Source organism: Ailuropoda melanoleuca, chromosome 4, assembly GCF_002007445.2.
Source record: "Ailuropoda melanoleuca isolate Jingjing chromosome 4, ASM200744v2, whole genome shotgun sequence".
Classification (NCBI taxonomy): domain Eukaryota; kingdom Metazoa; phylum Chordata; class Mammalia; order Carnivora; family Ursidae; genus Ailuropoda; species Ailuropoda melanoleuca.
The window spans coordinates 21526361-21545255 of NC_048221.1; the positions used below are offsets into that span (position 1 = coordinate 21526361).

The 18895-nt window shown below is 53.1% G+C and overlaps 1 protein-coding gene across 1 annotated transcript in view; it reads left to right on the forward strand.

Moving 5' to 3' along the window:
• CACNA1D (calcium voltage-gated channel subunit alpha1 D) overlaps nucleotides 1-18895 on the forward strand; it is a 322101-nt gene that overhangs the window by 196404 nt on the left and 106802 nt on the right. The window contains 3 exon segments of the mRNA XM_034658480.1: nucleotides 3210-3379; nucleotides 17909-17996; nucleotides 18261-18320. Of these exon segments, the coding sequence (XP_034514371.1) occupies nucleotides 3210-3379; nucleotides 17909-17996; nucleotides 18261-18320 (318 nt within the window).

Genomic DNA, 18895 nt, shown 5'->3' on the forward strand with positions numbered 1-18895 from the left:
AAAATGGAGAACTGTTTTTTTCTTCATCCGCGGAGGTTGATGGAAGATTCCATGCACTCAGGTGGGATTTTTCTGGAGTGGAAGGTTTGTCAAGATGGGTTTGGGGTATTTTCACCAGAGCAGAGAGTTGTACAGGATTGATGAGGCACTGGCTGGCTCATTGAGGTCACTCTGAGCCTAGGATCCCATGTGTTCCATGTGTCCTATGTTTCTCTCAGTTCTGCTGGGATCGTGTAGCTTAGAGCCCAATCAGGGCTGTCTGTAAGTTTCCTCCCTTTGGTATTGGAGAAAGCTCCTCCCATGGCCTTTTTCATGCCCAGATTCAACAGCTAAATATTCTTTCGACTTCACATTTTCCCAATACTTTGTGATTTCTGCAGTATTGTCTTACTTAATCTGTGAAGCAGAACAGGTCTCATGTCTGTTGTGCAGCAGAGGAAACCGAAGCTCAGAAGAGACCAGTGACAGAGCTGGGACTAGAATCCAGGTCTTCAGACTGAGAGCCCAGTGTGGTCTAGGTCCCTCACAAGGACCCCCACCCCCCACCCCTTTTCCTCCAGCCCGTCTCAGAGCCGACAGGAGATTTATGCTTGCAAATCTCTGTTCTGTCCAGATCAGCATATGTTTGCATGCCTGATGGGTATTAGACTCTTCAGAAACTGCCTGAAGTCTGTTCTGAGGGTTTACATGAACAACTTTCTTACCTGAACTTGTGTAACAGTGACTATTATTTAAAATAAACGGGCCATAAGCGAGGCAGTAGTTTTTGTTCTCAGAAATGTTACTCATAGTAGGATTTTAGCAATGCATGTGTTACCGTGTCTCAACAACCAAGAATGTGCAACAGTGATACGGCTTGTTAGAGAGTTTTCTTTTTTTTTCTTTTCTTTTTTTTGGTATTCCTAATACAAAAAAAAAAAAACACCTCATAAAATATATTAAAGCAAAATCCTCTTTTGTAAAGCTCTTAAGTTTTTCAGGTAACTCTTACTATCTCTGTAATCTTTTTCAAGAACTCAGATGAAACATGAATCTAGGAATAAGAATACCCTGTGTGGGGGCGCCTGGGTGGCGTAGCGGTTAAGCATCTGCCTTCGGCTCAGGGCGTGATCCCAGCGTTCTGGGATCGAGCCCCACATCAGGCTCCTCCGCTATGAGCCTGCTTCTTCCTCTCCCACTCCCCCTGCTTGTGTTCCCTCTCTCGCTGGCTGTCTCTATCTCTGTCAAATAAATAAATAAAATCTTTAAAAAAAAAAAAAAGAATACCCTGTGTGTATTATAATCATGTAAATTTCAGACTCCAAGTTCAGAATCAAAACACAGAGATTTGGGCTTGGATACTTGTGGCAAACAATAGAAACGGGGCCCACGCAGTTGCTCTCTATGACATTTTTAAGAAAACAGATGGCATGATGTATTGTCATGTCGACACATGACCCTCCAGGGCCTCCACTTCATCCTTCAGGGATGTCATTATGGATTGGTGTGACTTTTTCAAAATTCAAATTAATTTGGTGAACCTACCCAGAACCGAGTTATGTGTGTCCTGAATCTCGGGAAGCCTGGCAGGCCTAACAACCCCACATCATCCTGAGGGTATGGTTTGCCTGAGCAGCAAGACCCTGCCTGTAATGGCCCTTCCTACGTGAGACAGGAAGGGATTCTCCCTCGGAGGAAAAGGCCCTGGGTGAGGAGTGCAGAAAACACCTCTGAGTCTTAATCAGCTTTGGTTTGATTCCCCCTGCAAAAGCCCCCTGAAGTCCTACCCTGTACAGGCCGGGTCCAGGATGCCTTCCCAGAGGGGCAGGTGGGGATGGACCAGCCCTCACACAGCCAAGAACAGCTTCTGGGGCATCCAGAATGTGGGTGACTGGGGAGCAATGAGTGTCGTCCTTTCTCACTAGGCAGAGGGTGGCACCTTGGTGAGGATTCTAGTTTCTTATCTGAAACATTTGCATCCCTGGGCTGTCAAGTATCTGTTCAGCCCCTTGACAGCCTAGAGTGGAGAGGGAGAGGGAAGAGAGAGAAGAGGGATTGGCTCTATGTAAGCAGATCATTTCCCCCTTCTTGGGTTGGGTTGGGTTGGGTTAAAGAGGTCCCTGATAGGGATGTGTGCTGGTTTGGGGCTGGAGGGAAGAGAGAAGGAAGGCAGATGTCACCTCCGTCAGAATCCAGGGCTGTGCGAGCGGGGAAGCTGAGCTGCCTGTAATCTCATCTGCTTCCTTCGAGGCTTTTTAATCGTAATTAGGAAATCCATGACTCGGGTAGCTTGGCTCCTGTAGCCATTCGCTGTGGGAAATGCAGATGGATCCTTGGTTGTGGAAACTGGGCAATCACCCACCTGACTCCCAGGCTTGCCTGAGCCGGTGTGGACTTCTACACATATGCGTAGATGGGAGTGCAGACACGAAAGGGGGTGTAAACAACGAGCAGTTGGGAACACGTACACGTCTGCCAAAGCCTTTCCAGGACAGGTGTTCCCATAAATGGGCAACAAATCGTACTGCCTCTTCGTCTCCTACAGGGAAGACTTTTGGGGAAAGATCATGGCGAGAAGGCAATGGTTGCAAACGAGAATAGTGCTTCACCAGTGTTCTGTTTCCTGTGTGGGAAGGGAGAATGGGGCTGTGAGGTGGGTCTGCCCCGATCCTGTCCTCTGCTCTGGCTGGAACCCGCAGGTGCTGCTGGCAGCACCTACATCCCCTCCCGGCTCTTAGTTTGGATACGAGGGTCAGGGATGCTGTTCGGCTGAAGGTATTGAAGAAGCCCTACACTTGGCGTGTGCGCTCTCTGACCACCGTGTAGCCCTCCCGGGTCCTTGCTCTTTGACGTGTGACGCCAGCTATCTGAGGAGGCTCTGGGGCAGGTGGGACGTCTCCGAGTTCAGGCTAATGGTGGGGAAGGGTGGTCACGAGGCCCGCCACGACAGCACGTGGCGTTTGGGGCCTGGGCTCCTTGGGATTGTTCGTTTTCTAAGAGATAACGCATGTGTGTTGGTGTGGTCTCTGCAGCTCTGACGCCCACAATCTTGCTTAGGAAGACACTGTCCTATGTCCTGTCCACGTGTGTGGCCTCTGTTGCTGTGCTCGCGTGGCTGTACTCAGTGCCGTGTGTCCTGCCACATGACTGTTGTGCAGCAGGGCAGATGGCCTGAGGTCCAGGTCCCCGAGGACGTCCTGACATGCGCTTGTTCTCTCTGCCTCCCTCAGAGAATTCTCAAAGGAAAGAGAGAAGGCTAAAGCCAGGGGAGACTTCCAGAAGCTCCGGGAGAAGCAGCAGCTGGAGGAGGACCTAAAGGGCTACTTGGATTGGATCACCCAAGCCGAAGACATTGATCCTGAGAACGAGGAAGAAGGTGGAGAGGAAAGCAAACGAAACAGTATGTAACCCGCCCTACTCCTGAGGAGACAGAGCTCGCGGGCGGTTCAGGCGGCTGCCGGGCAGGGGCGGTTCTCCCCCGACCCGCCTGTGAGACAGGTGGCCTCCGCCCAGCTGCCTGGTTCCTTCTGCCTGCCCATCAGAGGACCGGTGCGTTTACACCAAGTCTGCGATCTGTCCAAGGTCTGGGTTTTAAATTTGTACCTGGTCACAGGGATTTAAGGTAGAGGAAGGTCAGCCGCACTCACTCGTTGGGAATTCGGGGAGCCCCTTCTGTGGGGGCACCAGCCATGGTAGGACCCTACAGCGCGGGAGCTGCGGCTCCTTCCCTGCAGAGTGAGCCGTGTTGCTGGACGAGAACTTGAAGAGCAGGGTCCCTCTCCGTCCTCAGGCCACCTGGAGTGGCTCCCACCTGTGCTGCACAGGTGAAGCCAGGGGCTTAGCCTATCAGGAGCTGGGACGAAACCAGTTCAGCAGTCGGGGCAGGGTGAGAAGTCCTGTGAGTCGGTGTGGCTGCTTGGAGCCCACTCCCCACCGGGGCCCAGGCCCCTTGGGCACTTTCTGCAGCGGGAAGGCCCGACGCCCAGCAAGCCCTGGAGTTCATTCCCATCGTCAACCAAGATGTGTCTTTTACCACCTACTTTCCCCACAGATGTGCTCTTACTCTTCCTGGGCCATCTGTGCCTCAGGTAAAAGCAGAAATTGAAATTCAGCAGGGGATTTGCCTGAGATGCTTGTGGTTTGTTTCAAATCTAGAAAAGTTGTTGGTAAAGCCCGAGAACCCATCTCAAAGGCGCGCATCCCTGGGGAGGCCTGGGGAGGCAAGGTGGGCCCCACATGGTGGAAGATGGCTGAGCGAGCTCCCCTTGGGCCAGGCCCCCAAGACATCATGCAATTACTCCTTCATTCAGCAAGGTGGGGACTGGCTGTGGGGGGCTCTCCGGAGATGGAGGGGATGTCGGGACATCTGGGGATGGTCAGGCCTGTGCATGCTGAGACACATGTAGTGAGGGGCGGCAGGCTGGGTGCTGGGTGCTGAGGGGGCAAGGACTGGCTGCGGGGCTCCAGCAGGGAGCTGAGGGGCATTGGCCCTGAGCCTGGAAGGCTAGAGGGGTCTGAGGTCGGTCAGGGTCAGGGGAAACATCCTGAGCCATGGCAGAGGCATGAGGAGGGCACAGGGTAGTTCATTCCTTTGGCTGGTTGGGGGAGACAGGGCAGGGAGGCTGGGTGGGTGAAGCCAATTTCTGCTGCCTTTGTAGGCAGCTGATCATGAAGGCTGAGCAGCCCATGGTTGACAGGGCCTTCTGGTGACTTCTAGCTGGGGACTCTGGGTCCGTACTTCCATTGGGAGTGTGGGTTTCCTATTCTCACAGCTGCAAATGAGGGACTCAGTCCTGTGTGCTCCTGGGGGGCCAGCAGGGTGCAGACTCCTCCTCTCCCCTCCCCTCCCATTCCCAGTGTCACTGATGCTGCTTCCTCGAGGAGGAGACTGGGGGCTCAGTGGCTGAGCATCAGGAAGTTTCCGGAGGATTTCTAGAGGCTGCCTTTGTGTGCTAACTCTGAGATGGGAGCTCATACGGGGGCACTCCTTCCAGTTCCAAACTTGGTGATGTCCTTTAGGTCAGTGGGTGTAAGAAGGGTGTCTGTGTGTTCAGGGCATTTGAGTCTGAATCCCCCATGGTCTTCTTGTGGCTTCCAAACCCACCGCATGGCCGACAACAGGCTGTACTTGGAGCAGGGGGGATGCCTACCGCGCTGTCTCCCTCTTCGTTTCCAGACTGCAGCTTCGGCGCTGACCTTGGCGGGGGGAGGCGGGGTCCTGCCAGCCACGTCTTCCCTCCCCTAATGTGGCATGTCATATGTCAGCCAGTGCAAGCATTGGCCCTTCCCCTGAGCACAGCACCGTCCTTTGCCAGTTGAGATGTGTCCGACGGGGAGCCGTGTGAGCCTTTCAGGCTGGTGTCTTTTCATTTGTTCATTACCCCAGCTTTGGAAATGGAGAGGGGTCCCTGTTCGTGCTGCTAGCATCAGGTGTGGTGAGACTGTGCTGGTGGCCTGTGGTTTGAGGAGTGGGCATTTTCGCTGGACTCGAGGCAATGTCTTCTGATGGGCATGGAGCTCTCATTCACTTTGTCTTAGCCCAGTACTGCCACCGTGTGTGAAGGACCTGGCCACATGATGACAATAATCAGTGCCTCTGCCTTTGGAAGCCTTGCTGTGGAGGGAAGACAGAGAAGTGGGGCCTTAGCGTAAGATGGGGACAAGCTGGCCCCATGATCAGGGGCCGGCAGTCTGCTGTGGGAGTCCTGAAGGGCACAGTGAAACAGCCTGGTCGGGGGCGGGGGGTGGGGATGAAGGGGAGGCTCCCTAGAGGTGGTGGTGTTCCTGCTGAGCTCCAGGGAGGAGAAGCCTGTGGCCTCCAAAGGGATGGGGGAGAGGGGGGTACTTCTTAGGCTGGGGAAATGGCACGAACAAGGTACAGAAGGTTATAAGTGTTCCAAGCCCTGAAGTGTACTGCTTAGTAGTATAATCAAGGAAAGAAATGACAGCCCTTGAAAAGCTCTAGATCCTCAGAATTCACTTTGTGCCAGGATTCCTCACCCGGTGCGGCTGCGCCGTGTCCCTGGAATGGCAGCTCTGTGGGTTTCGCTGTGCACAGTGCCGTGTGGCTCAGCCCGGGGAACCAGCTTGACGATTGATCCGGAAAAGCACGTGCTTCTGTGGGTACTCTTTTTCTTTATCAGGCTCATTTTGCCAGATGCTGGGCTTCCCTGTGGAGTGAGGCTCTGTTTTCCTGAGTCACCAGATTCCCAGGGCATTGATGATTACGGTCTGAAAGAAAGACCCAGACCCCAGGCTGTAGGAACCATGTAGGGATTTAACTGACTTAAGACAAGAACCCTAAGTCTCCTCCCGATGAGGAAGTGGGCCTCCCTGAATATATTCCCTGCAGCCCAGACCTTTTGCCAAAGGAGAGCTTCTGGGGTTTCCCTGGGACATCCTGTGGTTGCTGGCCATTTTCTTCCTGTCACAGCGAGAAACCCTAGGGGGAGAGGGTTTCCACAAGGCCTGCATCGTCCCCCTCACCAGCTGACAGGGGTTGATTTACCACCTGCACACGCCTGGTCTGGTCTCTGTCACCCAGTGGCAAGCAGCACAGCGTGGGCATGGCCATTGCCAGCATGCTCCCTGGGTGTGCAAGATCCAGGCCCACACACTTAACACCGCAGCCCTGCTCCTGCGTACTCTCTGGGGAAGGGGATGGGGCACTCCCTGGGCATCCTGGCTCTCTCCATACTGCCTTGGGGTGCTTACGCCACTGACTGCCCTTTTCAGCTGGGTCCTGGGTGGGACTGCAGCAGGTTCCTTCCACATGGGGGAGTTCCGTGACAGGGTGACAGGAAGCCCTTGCTCTAGCCAAGCCTCAGCCTGTGCAAGTGAAGGTGGGGGGGGGGTGTCTCAGGAGCCATTAATAGCAGGTGTCATGAGCCTTTGGGGTAGGGGCTAGATAGCATGTTGGTGCCCCTTCTCTGGAATTGGCTGCCACTGAGTTTCGTGACTCAGAATTCGGACTTGAGTGATAGGCACACTATCCATTGTCTCTGAGCCCCCATTTCCCTGTCTGCAAGAAGCGGATGAAGATATCTGCCCATGGGCTTGTCATGAGGATGGAAGTTGGATAACTGGCAGGAGTCACTGTAACCATAGGAGTACTGGCTACTGCTGCTGTTATCAGACTACAGCAAAACCGGACCTAAACAGAATGATTCTTGCAGATTCTATTAAACCTTTAACCAACCTCAGGCTAAGGACCCCTTTTAGGACCACATCCCTATACTTTCCTGTTTAGAGATTGTAAAGTTCTAAAGTATTGATGGAAAACACCCCCGTTGACCAGGCATGTTGGAGATACTGAGGCACAGCGTTCTGGCCCAACATCCGTGTGAGGTTTGTTGGTACTTGCTGTAGGAAAGCAGGTGTCGGATCAAGTGCTTGGAGACGTGCACACTGTATCTTTTCTCTCTGATCTACTGAATGTCATGTCTGCATCTGTGGTGCCCGACTCCGGCTGTACATGGCCGTCACCTGGGGAGCACTGCCATGTCCTGGTGTCATACCCACAGCCTGACAAGGACTTGTTCGTCTGCGGTGGGACCCAGGCGTGGCTTTATCTGCTGCTCCCTGGAGGTTCCCGTGTGAAGCCGGAGTCAGGACCTCCTGAATCCTATCACACTGAATAGCACACTGTTCCAGGCATTCACCTGAAGGAAGACTGAAGGAGAGGCATTCGGGGATGTAACGGGGCTGTCCGGTGGCCACGGTGACTGGTCGCTCTAGCTTTGCGCGTTCATGGAATATTTTAAATGTCCACTTTGTAAATTTGTTGTTAGGAAGCTGGTGTTACATGGTTAATTGAATGGACAAAATTCCCTTGGAAGTTAGTTCCTAAGCATTTGGGACATTTTCAAGGATAATTTATTTAACTTTTTGCTGAGCCTCAAGTTTCTTAAGAAACCCAGCCAAATCTCAAAGTGATTTTTTAGACGTATGCAGCTGCTTCTGTGTTAACAATGGCGTTTTTCTAGGGCCATTAAAATCTGAAAGCCTAAAATTCTATTTTAAACTCTTCTCATTGTCAGTGATTAGTCTTTTTTTTTTTTTAAGGGGAAAAAAGGCATTAAAAATAATGAAATCGTTTTAAAGGGAGCTCATTCTAAAATTCTGGCTAGAAAAGCAGGGCCGTTTCACTGTGGGAGCTATGAGTGATCGATAATCTCTCGAAGTGGGGGTATGTGCTGCCCACATGGAGGGGCCTCTTCCTCAGAGGTCCTAGAGACTGCCCCGCCNGGGGGTCCTAGAGGCACCCCCCCCCCCCCCCCCCCCCCCCGAGGCGTCCCTGCGCAAGACTGCCACAGCTGTTCACCTGCCTTCTGCAGGTGCCACTTGGGTGCCTTTTACTGAGATGTTTGATTTGAGGATGGGCAGGAAACCAGAGATGGCATAGCCCTTGGCGAGCACAGGGCATGGAAGTGTGCTGGTCCGGTTTCAAAGCTTGTGTCTTCAAACTACGACTTATCACACAGCTTTCATCACGGTTAAACTAGCTCAGGGTGCAAATTCAGAATGGAAAACATTGCTTTGAAAGCAGCAAAGCACACAGCAGCAGTTAGAGGTGCATGTGTCCGGAGGGTTTCCCTGTCCCAAGAGGTTGCTGGAAGTGCCTCTGACCAGGAGAGGCGACGGGGGTGGGCCCGGCACTGGGGGCGGCTGGGAGACCCACTGGGCAGGTGGCACGGGGACCTGCCCTGGCTAGTCTCCTAAGAGCTGGCAGGAGACAGACCCAGGGATGGTTGCCCTAGCATGGACATGAGGAAAGGGCCCTCCAGTCAGGTTCGTAGAGTCCTAGTCAGGGTTGTGTGTGTTTGTTTTTAATATATTTTAATTGCAAAAGTAATATTTGCTCATTGCCAAGAATTCATATAATGTCAAAATGTATAAAAGATGGGAGGACCAGACTGGGCAGTTGGGGGCCTGTTCTTTCCGACGTCACCTGCGCAGGTGAGAACATACGTGTTTTCACGGGCGGCCTGCACACGGGTCCCCACCCGTGCAGCAACTTGCCTTTCTCACTGAACCATGTGCCGCAGACTGTGCACTCCTTGGGGGGAGGGACAGGGCCTGTCTCTGTTCTTCATCGGGTGGCTGACACCTAGCGTGGTCTTTGTCACACATAGGAGTTTCCAGTGATTATTTATTCAACGACAGAATGCAGAATAATCATATCTCACATTTATCAGGTGCTTCCTGCATGTCAGACGCTGTGCTAGGGGTCAGGGGTGCACAAATCCATTATTCCTCCCAGGGCTCTGGGAGGCAAGAACTTGACAGATGGGGAAATTGATGCACAGAGAGGTTAAGTAGCTTCCCAGGGTCGTATGCCCGTCAAGTGGCCAAGCAGAGACTTGAACCCAGGTTCTGCTAGTGTGCACATGAGCCACCATTAATCCCTGCAAATGCATGCACCAGTGTCTGCACGCACACATTCATATTCTTGCAGGAGAAAGTGCCAGAAAGGGATTTGCTGGGTCAGAGAGGATGCCCGTTTTCGAAATGTGTCCTGCCGTTGGTACCCGTTTGCATTCCCACCAGTCGTGCTCCGTGAGTGCCCGTGTCCTCACGGCGTTGCCCGCCCAGCGTTCCTTCTGTTTCCCTGCTGCACCTGCAGCTCCCTTCCCTGAGCTCATGGCCCCACCTTGAAGATTAGCCCACCGGCTAATATTGTGATATCCTATCCCAGAGCCAGAGGGAGCTGGAGACCCTGGACTCATTCTTCTTGTGACCTATTGGCCACGGGGAGTTATACCCATAATGGGGGAACATGCCTTGCCAGGGCCTGTATTACCGGATTTACCATTTACCACTTACTAAGGTAAGCAGAGGCGTAGCAAAAGTGGGTTACCTGTCTGCTCATCCAGTCAGGAAGTGGCAGGCCTGAGATCAGACCTGGTCTGTCCAAGTCCAGAGCCCACCTTTTAAACCCCCACATGTCCTTCCCACACAGCGATACCGGCCGGCCTCGCCCAGCTAGTCAGTGCCCGGGACTCCTGACCGCGGCTGAATGCCCTCTCCCTAATGCCCTTCTTGGCGGGGTGGCCAAACCCTGGGAAGCTTCTCGGTGGCTTGGTTGGTTGGTTATTTAGGACAGGTCCTTTAGAGACAGGCATTTGGTATCCTCGCTATAGAAAGTGCACCTCCCCTCTCCTGGTCAGACCCTGAACTGTAGAGGTCCGGTAGGAGGACGACAGTTCGGTTCCGTGTATCAGAGCCCTGGGCTGTGGCCGCCGCTCGGGTCCTCGGGCCCTGTTTGCGTTGCTCCTGCTGCCCTCTACCGAATCGTAACGACATTGCCTGTGTTCCACCTGAAGGAGTCACAGTGGCCGACCTGCTAAAAGAGGATAAGAAGAAAAAGAAGTTTTGCTGCTTTCACCAACGCAGGGCTAAAGATCACGGTAAATGACCGAGGTTGAACTTCCCGTTGGGAGACTCCTCTCCTGCGGTTTCTGGAGCCTTCTCCTTGCACATAGGCCCGGTGTGACATGCATGTGTGTACCCGTGTGCTGTGTTTGTAAGATGCCTATGTCTTAACCGCTTGATTCCTTTGAAACTTGGTCATGTTGTTTTCTTCTTGTCTTTACCCCAAATGTGTGGTTTTGCCAAGACAGCATTACAGTTTCCTTTTTGTTTGAACTATACCTTTTAAAGAAGCAGCTGAACCCACTCAGAACATTTATTTAATTCAGCATGAATATTCTTAGACTGGAAGACAGACTTCTTAAACACTTTCCCCCAATGATGCTTTTTCATCTAAACTGTTTAGAAATTCCAGTGATGTTATTTGATTGATTTTGATTTTCCAGGTTACATTTTTTACATGGCCTGCTGGTTTTCCACCCTCCGGCGGGTTTGCCCAGGACATACTAAAGCTAGTAGTGCCAGTTTCAAGAATGGAGTTAAAAATAGACTTCTAGGATGCTCCGGTTTGGGGGAGGGGAACACTTGCCTTTGTGAGCGGGGATGAGGAAAGGGCTCACGTAGGGGCACAGTTCATTTTCAAGCTATGTTGTAAAGAAGAATGCTAAACACAGACCCGCACTGGAAGCCCTGGGGTCCACATCAGGACCGTCTGCACGCAGAGCAGTCAGTGCAGACAGCTGGTGTCCTGTCCTGCCCGCCAGGCCAGCACCGTAGCCTTACCGCAGCGCCGAGCTTGGCCTGTGCACTCCGCACGGTTCACCTAGTTGCTGCCACTGAGGTCAGCCCTGGTCAGACGAGTCTGGAGGAAGAGTCGATCTGACTGTGAATAGGGCCACAAAGCCAACTGCCAGGGGAGCAGGGGGGAGACAAGGCATTGTTCTCTTGGTAGTAAGGCTCTGCCGTCGTGGGAACGTTGAGCTCGTAGGGTTGTAGGAAATGGAACAAGCCACGCGTGGTCGGACTGAAGGCTTTTGGAGTGGACGAGAACAGAGAGTATCAGACAGACACAAGCCCATCGGCCTCCAGAGAGCACATTGTGGACCTGAGAAGAGAAGGCACCTGCGTGGGGGTGGGCAGCCAGTTGGGGGCCGGGAGCGGGGGGCCTGCCTCACATAGGCCTCGTGTCTGCAGAGGTTTGTGAAGAAGAGCTGGCCTTGGTGCAGCCCCTGGAGGCCTCTGCAGGAAGAAGGGCTTCAGGTAAGCAGGAAATATTGTCACCGACGTAAGACAAAACCATTTTCGAAGACTGACGGAGGACCCTGGCTCTGGGTGGGTTACCGTGAGAAGAGACGAGTGACCTGTCCCCAGAAGAGAAGAACCCTCTCCCTGGGCACGTAGGTGCCCATCCTGAGCAGGAGTTTGTGCCTTGTGATTTTTCAGGGGTGTTTTGCCAGCTTTATGAGGCATGCGGGGAGAGGAAGAAGCCTCATGTTTTCAGAAAACTTTATATTTTGAGTAGGAGAGGTCTTTTATTAACTGAGATACCCAGGGACCCTAAAGAAGGTCCCCGATGAGGCTGGTGGGGCAAGGGCCCTCATGCGGGTGCAGCGCTCCCCATGGCATTAGTCACGCAGAAGGAATTATCATCAGGGCATCATTCTTGCTTCAGACACGGAAACCTTGGTCTGGCCTTGACCCACATTCCCCAAGAAGAAGCTGGCTTCTTTACAGCAACCAGAGTCTGTTACCCTTGTAACGGCTAAACGTGTCACTACTAGCAAACACAGGCAAATTCCTTCAGGGGATGTCATGGCGCTGCTCATGCTTGTCATGAAAATAAGATTAAAAAAAACCCCAAAAACCTGCAGGATCTTGGCTTCGGATCCCCTGTTCCCAAGGAAGGTGGCCATGACGGCCACTGCTCGGTTATCCAACCTCATGCCTCCGCCCATTGAGAGAAAGGCCTGGGAAGGTTTAAGTTGCTCAGGCTCGGAGGAAGATTCAGAGAGGCACCCTGACTCTGCCGGAGAGCCTGGCCTACGGAGAACAGGCGCGCGAGGCTCTAAGAAGCCCAGGACGTGTGAAGGAGGCTGTTTGGTGTGCCAGGCCCGAGAAGGAGGCTGGGGTGCTCTGTGCTTAGTTGGCATGGGTCCCGGGGCTCCTGTGGCTTGCTGAGGACTCTTGGGGGGGGGCAGCTCCCTTCCCCAGCAGCTCTGCCTGGAGGAGACTTGGGAACGCATCTCCAGGGCAGGCTTCCAGATTCCTGGTGGCCCTCCTGAGGGGCGGTGGGCAGGGGCTTCACAACACCGCTCCTTCCTGCTCTCTTGGCCGAGCTGGGGGCGTGCAAGGGAAACCCCCTTGGCACTGGTGGTAAAACCAGACAGCCTGTGGGCGTTTCCTCTTTAGAGCAGTTCAAGCAGGTCAGAAGTGAATGGGTCTTACCGATGATATCACCCAACAGCTCATGTTGCAGATCAGCCAATGAAGCCCAGGGAGGAAAAGGGAGAGGACTTGTTCCCATGTTACCAGTGACAAAGGCCAAGCTTCTCTGACATTCCTTCTCGTGTCTTTGGACCTGAGTAGCCTCTATCGTGGAAGGAAGCATGTTGGAGGTTTTGCTGTGCCTGTTAACAGTGAACATAATTTCGGGGCTGCCTACTTGAACCCACACGCAGACTCATTCACCGTGTGTCCGTGAAAATGCTGGTTAGTTGTGCTGGCCTGAGAAATGGTGTGTTTCCCCAGTGTATTTTGTGTGGCATTGCCCGTTATGGCATCCGGGCCCAGCAGCAGATCTTAGCAATAGGGTGGCGTCCCATCCGCAGAGAGCGCTCCAGGCGGGGCCTGCCTGAGGAGGCCGGGATCGCTTCCGTCTGTCTGCAGTCCCGGGCCCGCCGGGCTGCGGTCTGGCATCGCCGCCTCTGGCATCGCCGCCTCTGGCATCGCCTCCTCCCCGACAGCAGCCCTCAGGTCCTTTGCTCAGCACGCCCACATTGAAGCCTCGGGGGCTGCCCTGCAGCTCTTCTCGGAGATCCCAGCACCTGGAATAGCTTGCAAAGCATTGGCCCTTCGTTTCCCCAGGTTTTCAGCAGGCCAATTGCAGTGTAGGTCGGCATCCCGTTCTAGGCACAGGCTTGTCCTAATGCCTGGTTTCACCCAGATTCTGGAAATAGTTTTAAAACTTGTATTTTTAAAAAAATGAAAACTTGCTTAACAGCTCTCAAGTTCCCTGGAATGGGCGAGGGAAAGGGTTTACAGCTGCTCTGCCTGCAGATGGCCCCTTGGCTTACTTCTGCCTCTAGAGGACATGGTGGGACTGAGGAGGGGGTCTCTGCCTGCATTGCTAATTAGCTGAGCTGCTTGCCAGCAATTGTTGAATCTGTCCTGAAGGGCACAAAGAAAGTGCTCCCCCTGCACCGGGGCAGCCATGAGGCCATGGCAGCTAGTTAGGGAAAGGGCAGGCGTTCCAGGAATTTTCCCGTGGGCTGACTTACGTGGATTTTCATAAAGTCCCAATAGTCACCACAGCAGCTTGACCTTTGTTCTCTCTCTCTTTGCTGGGGTGGTCTCCTGGGGGTGGTCTGCCTGTATACCGGATTTCTGGGTTAACTGAGGTCATCAGGACATCATACCAAGGCTGATGGAGAATAGGCTTGCTTGGCTTTTGGCACTTTTAATGTGTGGCACTTTAAGGATATACCAATATATACCAATGTGTACCAGTATATTAAGTATAATTTTAAGGGCATTCCAACACACATATCAGCATATACTGACACCGAAATGTAGTATATTTAAGCACGTACCACAAGCACAGGGAGCTCGGCCAGGTGGGAAGAACGCCAGGTGGGAAGCAGGAGAGCTTTCTCGCACCTGAGCAGTGTGTCCCGAGGCATAGTGGTGAGGTTTCTCATCTGTGAAGCCACAGGGCTGCTTCATGTGATCTCAGAGGCCCTTTCCAGTTCTAACAGTCTGTGGTCCTCCTGCTTCGATGGTAAAAACATAGATGAAGTCCCACCGGGACTAAGTGAAGTGAAACTCCTCTATCAATTTTTTAACATTAAAAATAATGCCCAGTACAAGCGAAGGGTGAAATGCTTGTGTACAAATGAGCTCTTTTCACCCCCTGGGCCTGCTGTCTCTGTACTTTGGGGAAAGGCAATGCTCCCCTATGACCGGGAGGGAGAGGCTGGAGCAGAGAAAGGCGGCCAGGGCCCCATCAGAGCCTGGTTCCTCTGCTCAGGTGAAGGGACTGGATCACGGTCCGTTTCCAGGGCCAAATGAGGTCACCCGATTCTAGCACAGTCACTGTGCTCTTCCTCCGCCTCCCCACCTCCTCGGCTCTGGTTGGCATCATTCCAGAATAAGTTGTTTAGTATGAGTCCATGGCTCTCTCGGTGTCTAACCATTAAGACAGAAAAGTTGCTCTCTCTACCGCAGGCGAAGTCAGACAGAAATGACTCGTTCGAGATAGAAAAGATACAAACCAAGAGTGGTGGCCAAAGCTGACTCAGGCGTGAAAGATTGCTCACACCAGGTGTCTCTCTGCAAGAATGGAAGTGGTCAGAGCAAAGGGACCCTGGGTTTGGGCCATGCACAGAGTGTTGCTTTGCTTCCAGGGAGCTCCAGGAGAACTCTCTTGAGGTGACAACTACCACGTCTGAGCCTCACCAATTGCCCAACACTGTGGACCCACATAGGATGGCCCAGGACGATGGGGAAAACCCACCATGGGTTTTATCTCACTCAGTTCTGCCAACAGCCCCAGATGAGAAAAAGAAGCATTGGAGAAGTTCAGCCGCAGAGGTGGGGTTAAACTGGGATCTGGCTGACCTGAGAGTCTGGTCTTAGCTACTGAAGGATGCAGTCTGCCTGAGGGGCAGGGAAGCTTCTCTCCATCAGTGCAGCCCTGACACTGTGCCACACCATTAACCTCTCTTAATTTTTCTTTGGAGAGTTCGTCTTTATTTCTTATCTTTCTCCCCACTTGGTTCTCACGCCCAGGGACTAACTAGTACATTTCATTCCCTAATAGCTGGCACAGAGCCAGAAATGCAAAATCCCCCCCACCCCTTTCCCAATACGTAGCATGTAATTTATCTGCGTCGATCAAATGGTTGGAAAAAAGAAGCTTCTGGAATGGCATGCGGCAACTGCCCTGCTCTCATCCGAGGACATGCCTCAGGGGTAAAGAGCCACAAAACTTAGCCTGTTCAGAAAAGTGGGTCTTTCCCAGCCATTGCACTACTGGGTGTTTACCCCAAAGATACAGACGTAGTAAAGAGAAGGGCCATATGCACNGGGTAAAGAGCCACAAAACTTAGCCTGTTCAGAAAAGTGGGTCTTTTGGAAAGAATAAGTATAGTTCTAGCAGCATTAGTAGTAGAATCGAGAAGCAGTACACGGTGAGAGGCGGAAGCGGCCCTCGAGAGTGTGGAGTCAGCACCAGCACTCCCCACTTGGGGCATCGCATTCTGCAGAGAGGTGGCACTGTGCCTGGCTCAGTCCAACGCTACCTGGGGCCCCCCACTGACTCCCATGCCTGCCCTGTGTCACGTGCTCTCAACTTCTGTGCCCTTGGTAGTGACAGCAACGCCCAAGAAAAGCGTCCCACAGAGATGACTGCCGGTTGTGTTTGTAGGAGTCTCCCGCTGTGATTTTCTTTGTCACTGGAGACAGGGGTGACCTATGGGAGGGGCCCATAGCAATGCACTTCACTGAATTTTACAACGTTTCGTCTTTTCAAGTCAGAGCGCAAATCCGTCATGGAGAAGAGAATCGCATGAACAGCTTCGTGCCTCTGTGTGTGTGTGTGTGAGAGTGTGTGTGTGTGTGTGAGTGTGTGTCTATGGAGCTTTTGTTAAAGGTTTTTCTGTGGGTGGATTGTGTGGGGGTTTTGGTTTGTTTATTTTTGTCTTTTTTGTGTGTGTAGAGTCCTAAAAAAAAGTGAATCAAAGCTTGAAGTTGGTTTCTTTTGACTTAATTGAGGAAGAAAGGTTTTTCTGGGAGACTATTAGTAGTGTGTTGTGGGTCTGTCATTTTGCTCATTTTGCCTTTGCTGCCTTTGCCTAAATGCTCCCAGACATGGCTGTGGAACTCTCACCCGGGCAGGCTCAGTTCCTTGGGTGCACACACAGGGAAAAGGACTCTCTTTGGTGCCTTCAGAAGAGATGTTTCTCAGCTCTCCGGGCCTTTCGGGTCAGGCCCGCCTTCATCCTTGTCATTTACAGTGTCCCTCACCGGAGCATGGCCCGCGCACACACAGCCATGGCACAGACCTTACCAGGCCAGCTCCTCTGCCCGTAACGCCCGGGCTGGCCTCTGCACCCGCACGGGCACTACAGAAACACTGCCAGGGTTTGCACATCAAAGCAGAGCCATCCTTGCTCAGAGAGCCTTATTAGTAGAGCCCACAGGGGGAAGGCCTTCCTGTTGATCCACAAGTCTATAAAGATGGTCGCTACAGCCCAAAAGGATGCATCAGGGCAAAGAAGTACACGCAGTTGGGTGATTCTCCCCCATTTCCATCTTCAGGGACCCCCTCTTCAAACCCCAGAGCAGAATCCGTTATTCCTTACTGTGTGCTTCCAGAACTCCTTGCACAGACCCCCAAGGTGGTTCCTTTCATAGTTCATGGAAATCCATTGGTTTCCCAGAGCAGGTGCAATGCTTCGTGCCCTCCCTCTCCTTGATGGCCCGGCTCCAGCACCTGCCTAGGATGCTTGTAGAGTTGAATCAGGTGGATGAGAAATAACACCCATGTGCCAGCTGGTGGGTCCCTGGGCCTCCCCGCACAGTTGGTGCATTTCTACATTCCCTCCACTTCCTCTGCTCGGGATCCGGCTGTAGAGGAGTGAGACATGCCCAGAGACCCTGGTGACACTGAGACCACAGTCAGCTTTGCCCTCTGGTCACTGGTTGGGAGAAAACCTCCTACCCGTAAGACTGTACCTCCTTTGTGCTCTAGTTCTGGCTGCTTGGGAAAGAGCCTTCTGCATATTGGGTTCACAAGCTCAGTGGAACTTAACAGATAAATTAGCTAATAATGAGTAGAGTTCTTAAATTTTTAAAAAGATTTTGTGCTTGGTACCTTCCTGTCCTGCATCCGATACCTCTTCTCCTTTGGTATAGTTACAATAAGAATTCATGTGTGAAGTACTGGTCTAGCCACGGATTCCAGAGAATAGCATTTGGGGCCAGCAAAGACGTCGCTGTAGCTGAGTTGTTTTGGTGGCCTCTCAGTGCACTCCTGGAAGTCAAGAGAATAAGCCAGGGCCAGGCACACTGAGTGGATTCAGTTTGGCCCCTAGGCTTCTTTTCCTGGAAAGTGTCTGAATGGACAGTGTTTCCTCCTGTTGGGGAGGGAGGGGTGCCCTGTGGGCCGATCACCAAAGCAGAGACTCCCTTGCCGTGGAGGTACCTGGCCTCCACCCAGACTCGCCCTCCTCCTGGGCTCCCAGATGGACTGCCTGGAGGCGGCGATCTGCAACCGGCCCACTCCCGGGCCATGCAGTGCCTCCAGCATGCCGGCTAAAGCCTTGTCTTCTCCCCGCAGCCAGCATGCCCACCAGCGAGACGGAGTCAGTGAACACAGAGAACGTAAGTGGCGGAGGCGAGAACCAAGGAGGCTGTGGGAGTCTCTGGTGAGTGTGGAGGCCACTTGCCCTCCGACCTCCTCCTGTCTTCTTAGCGAGCACCTGTGGGGCAGGCACCTGGGGACCATAGCCTCAGATGCACGAGGGGTGGGTGGGCTCGCCCTGGACCCCTTGGTCCCTCTCCCCTCCCATCCCAGGCCCCCAGACCCCCAGCGTTTCACATGCCTCTTCCCCCCAGAGCAGCCCGTCTGCCGAGGCAGAGCCTGCCGTGGGGCGTGCCAGGTAACCCAGCAATTCCACTGTGTCCACTAGGTGCTGGTGGAAACGAAGAGGCACGGCCAAGGCTGGGCCCTCTGGGTGTCGGCGGTGGGGGTAACAGGCCTGATTCTCCTCCCGGTCTGGTGTTGGCATCGGTGCTTTGACGAAGAGCTTGTATGGCAGAGTGGCTGACACAATGTGCTGCATATTTCAGTCTTCCTTCCCTGGCGGGTTCTCCTGACCTGCGTGGCGGCTGGACCATGAGAGCCTGCCCTCCTTTGCTCGCGGCCGTTGTTTCTGGAGCCCTGCACCACCCTCTCCTAACAGTGGAGGGCGCCACCACATTCACCCCTGTTGGCTTCTGTCTAGATGACGGGGTTCCCAGCGGGGACCAGCAATGTGCGATGTGCAGAGTACTGCCTGCTTTGGGGAGCCCATGCAATTTTGTTTTGTTTGCTTCCTGCTGGCACCCTTAGGTCTTATCTCTGTAAAGTAGAGGCGGTGTTTTTAAGAGAACTTGATCTTCTTGGCAGCAATTCATAAAAATGTTGTGTTTTGGGCAGAATGCTCAGCAGTTTAAGAAGTAAATTTGCCTCTGTTGCTTGCTCTGCCCTCCCTACAACATGTGAAGTAGGCAGGGGGATGGAGTTGTCTTCCTCATTTTACAGACAAGAACGCTGAGGCTCGAC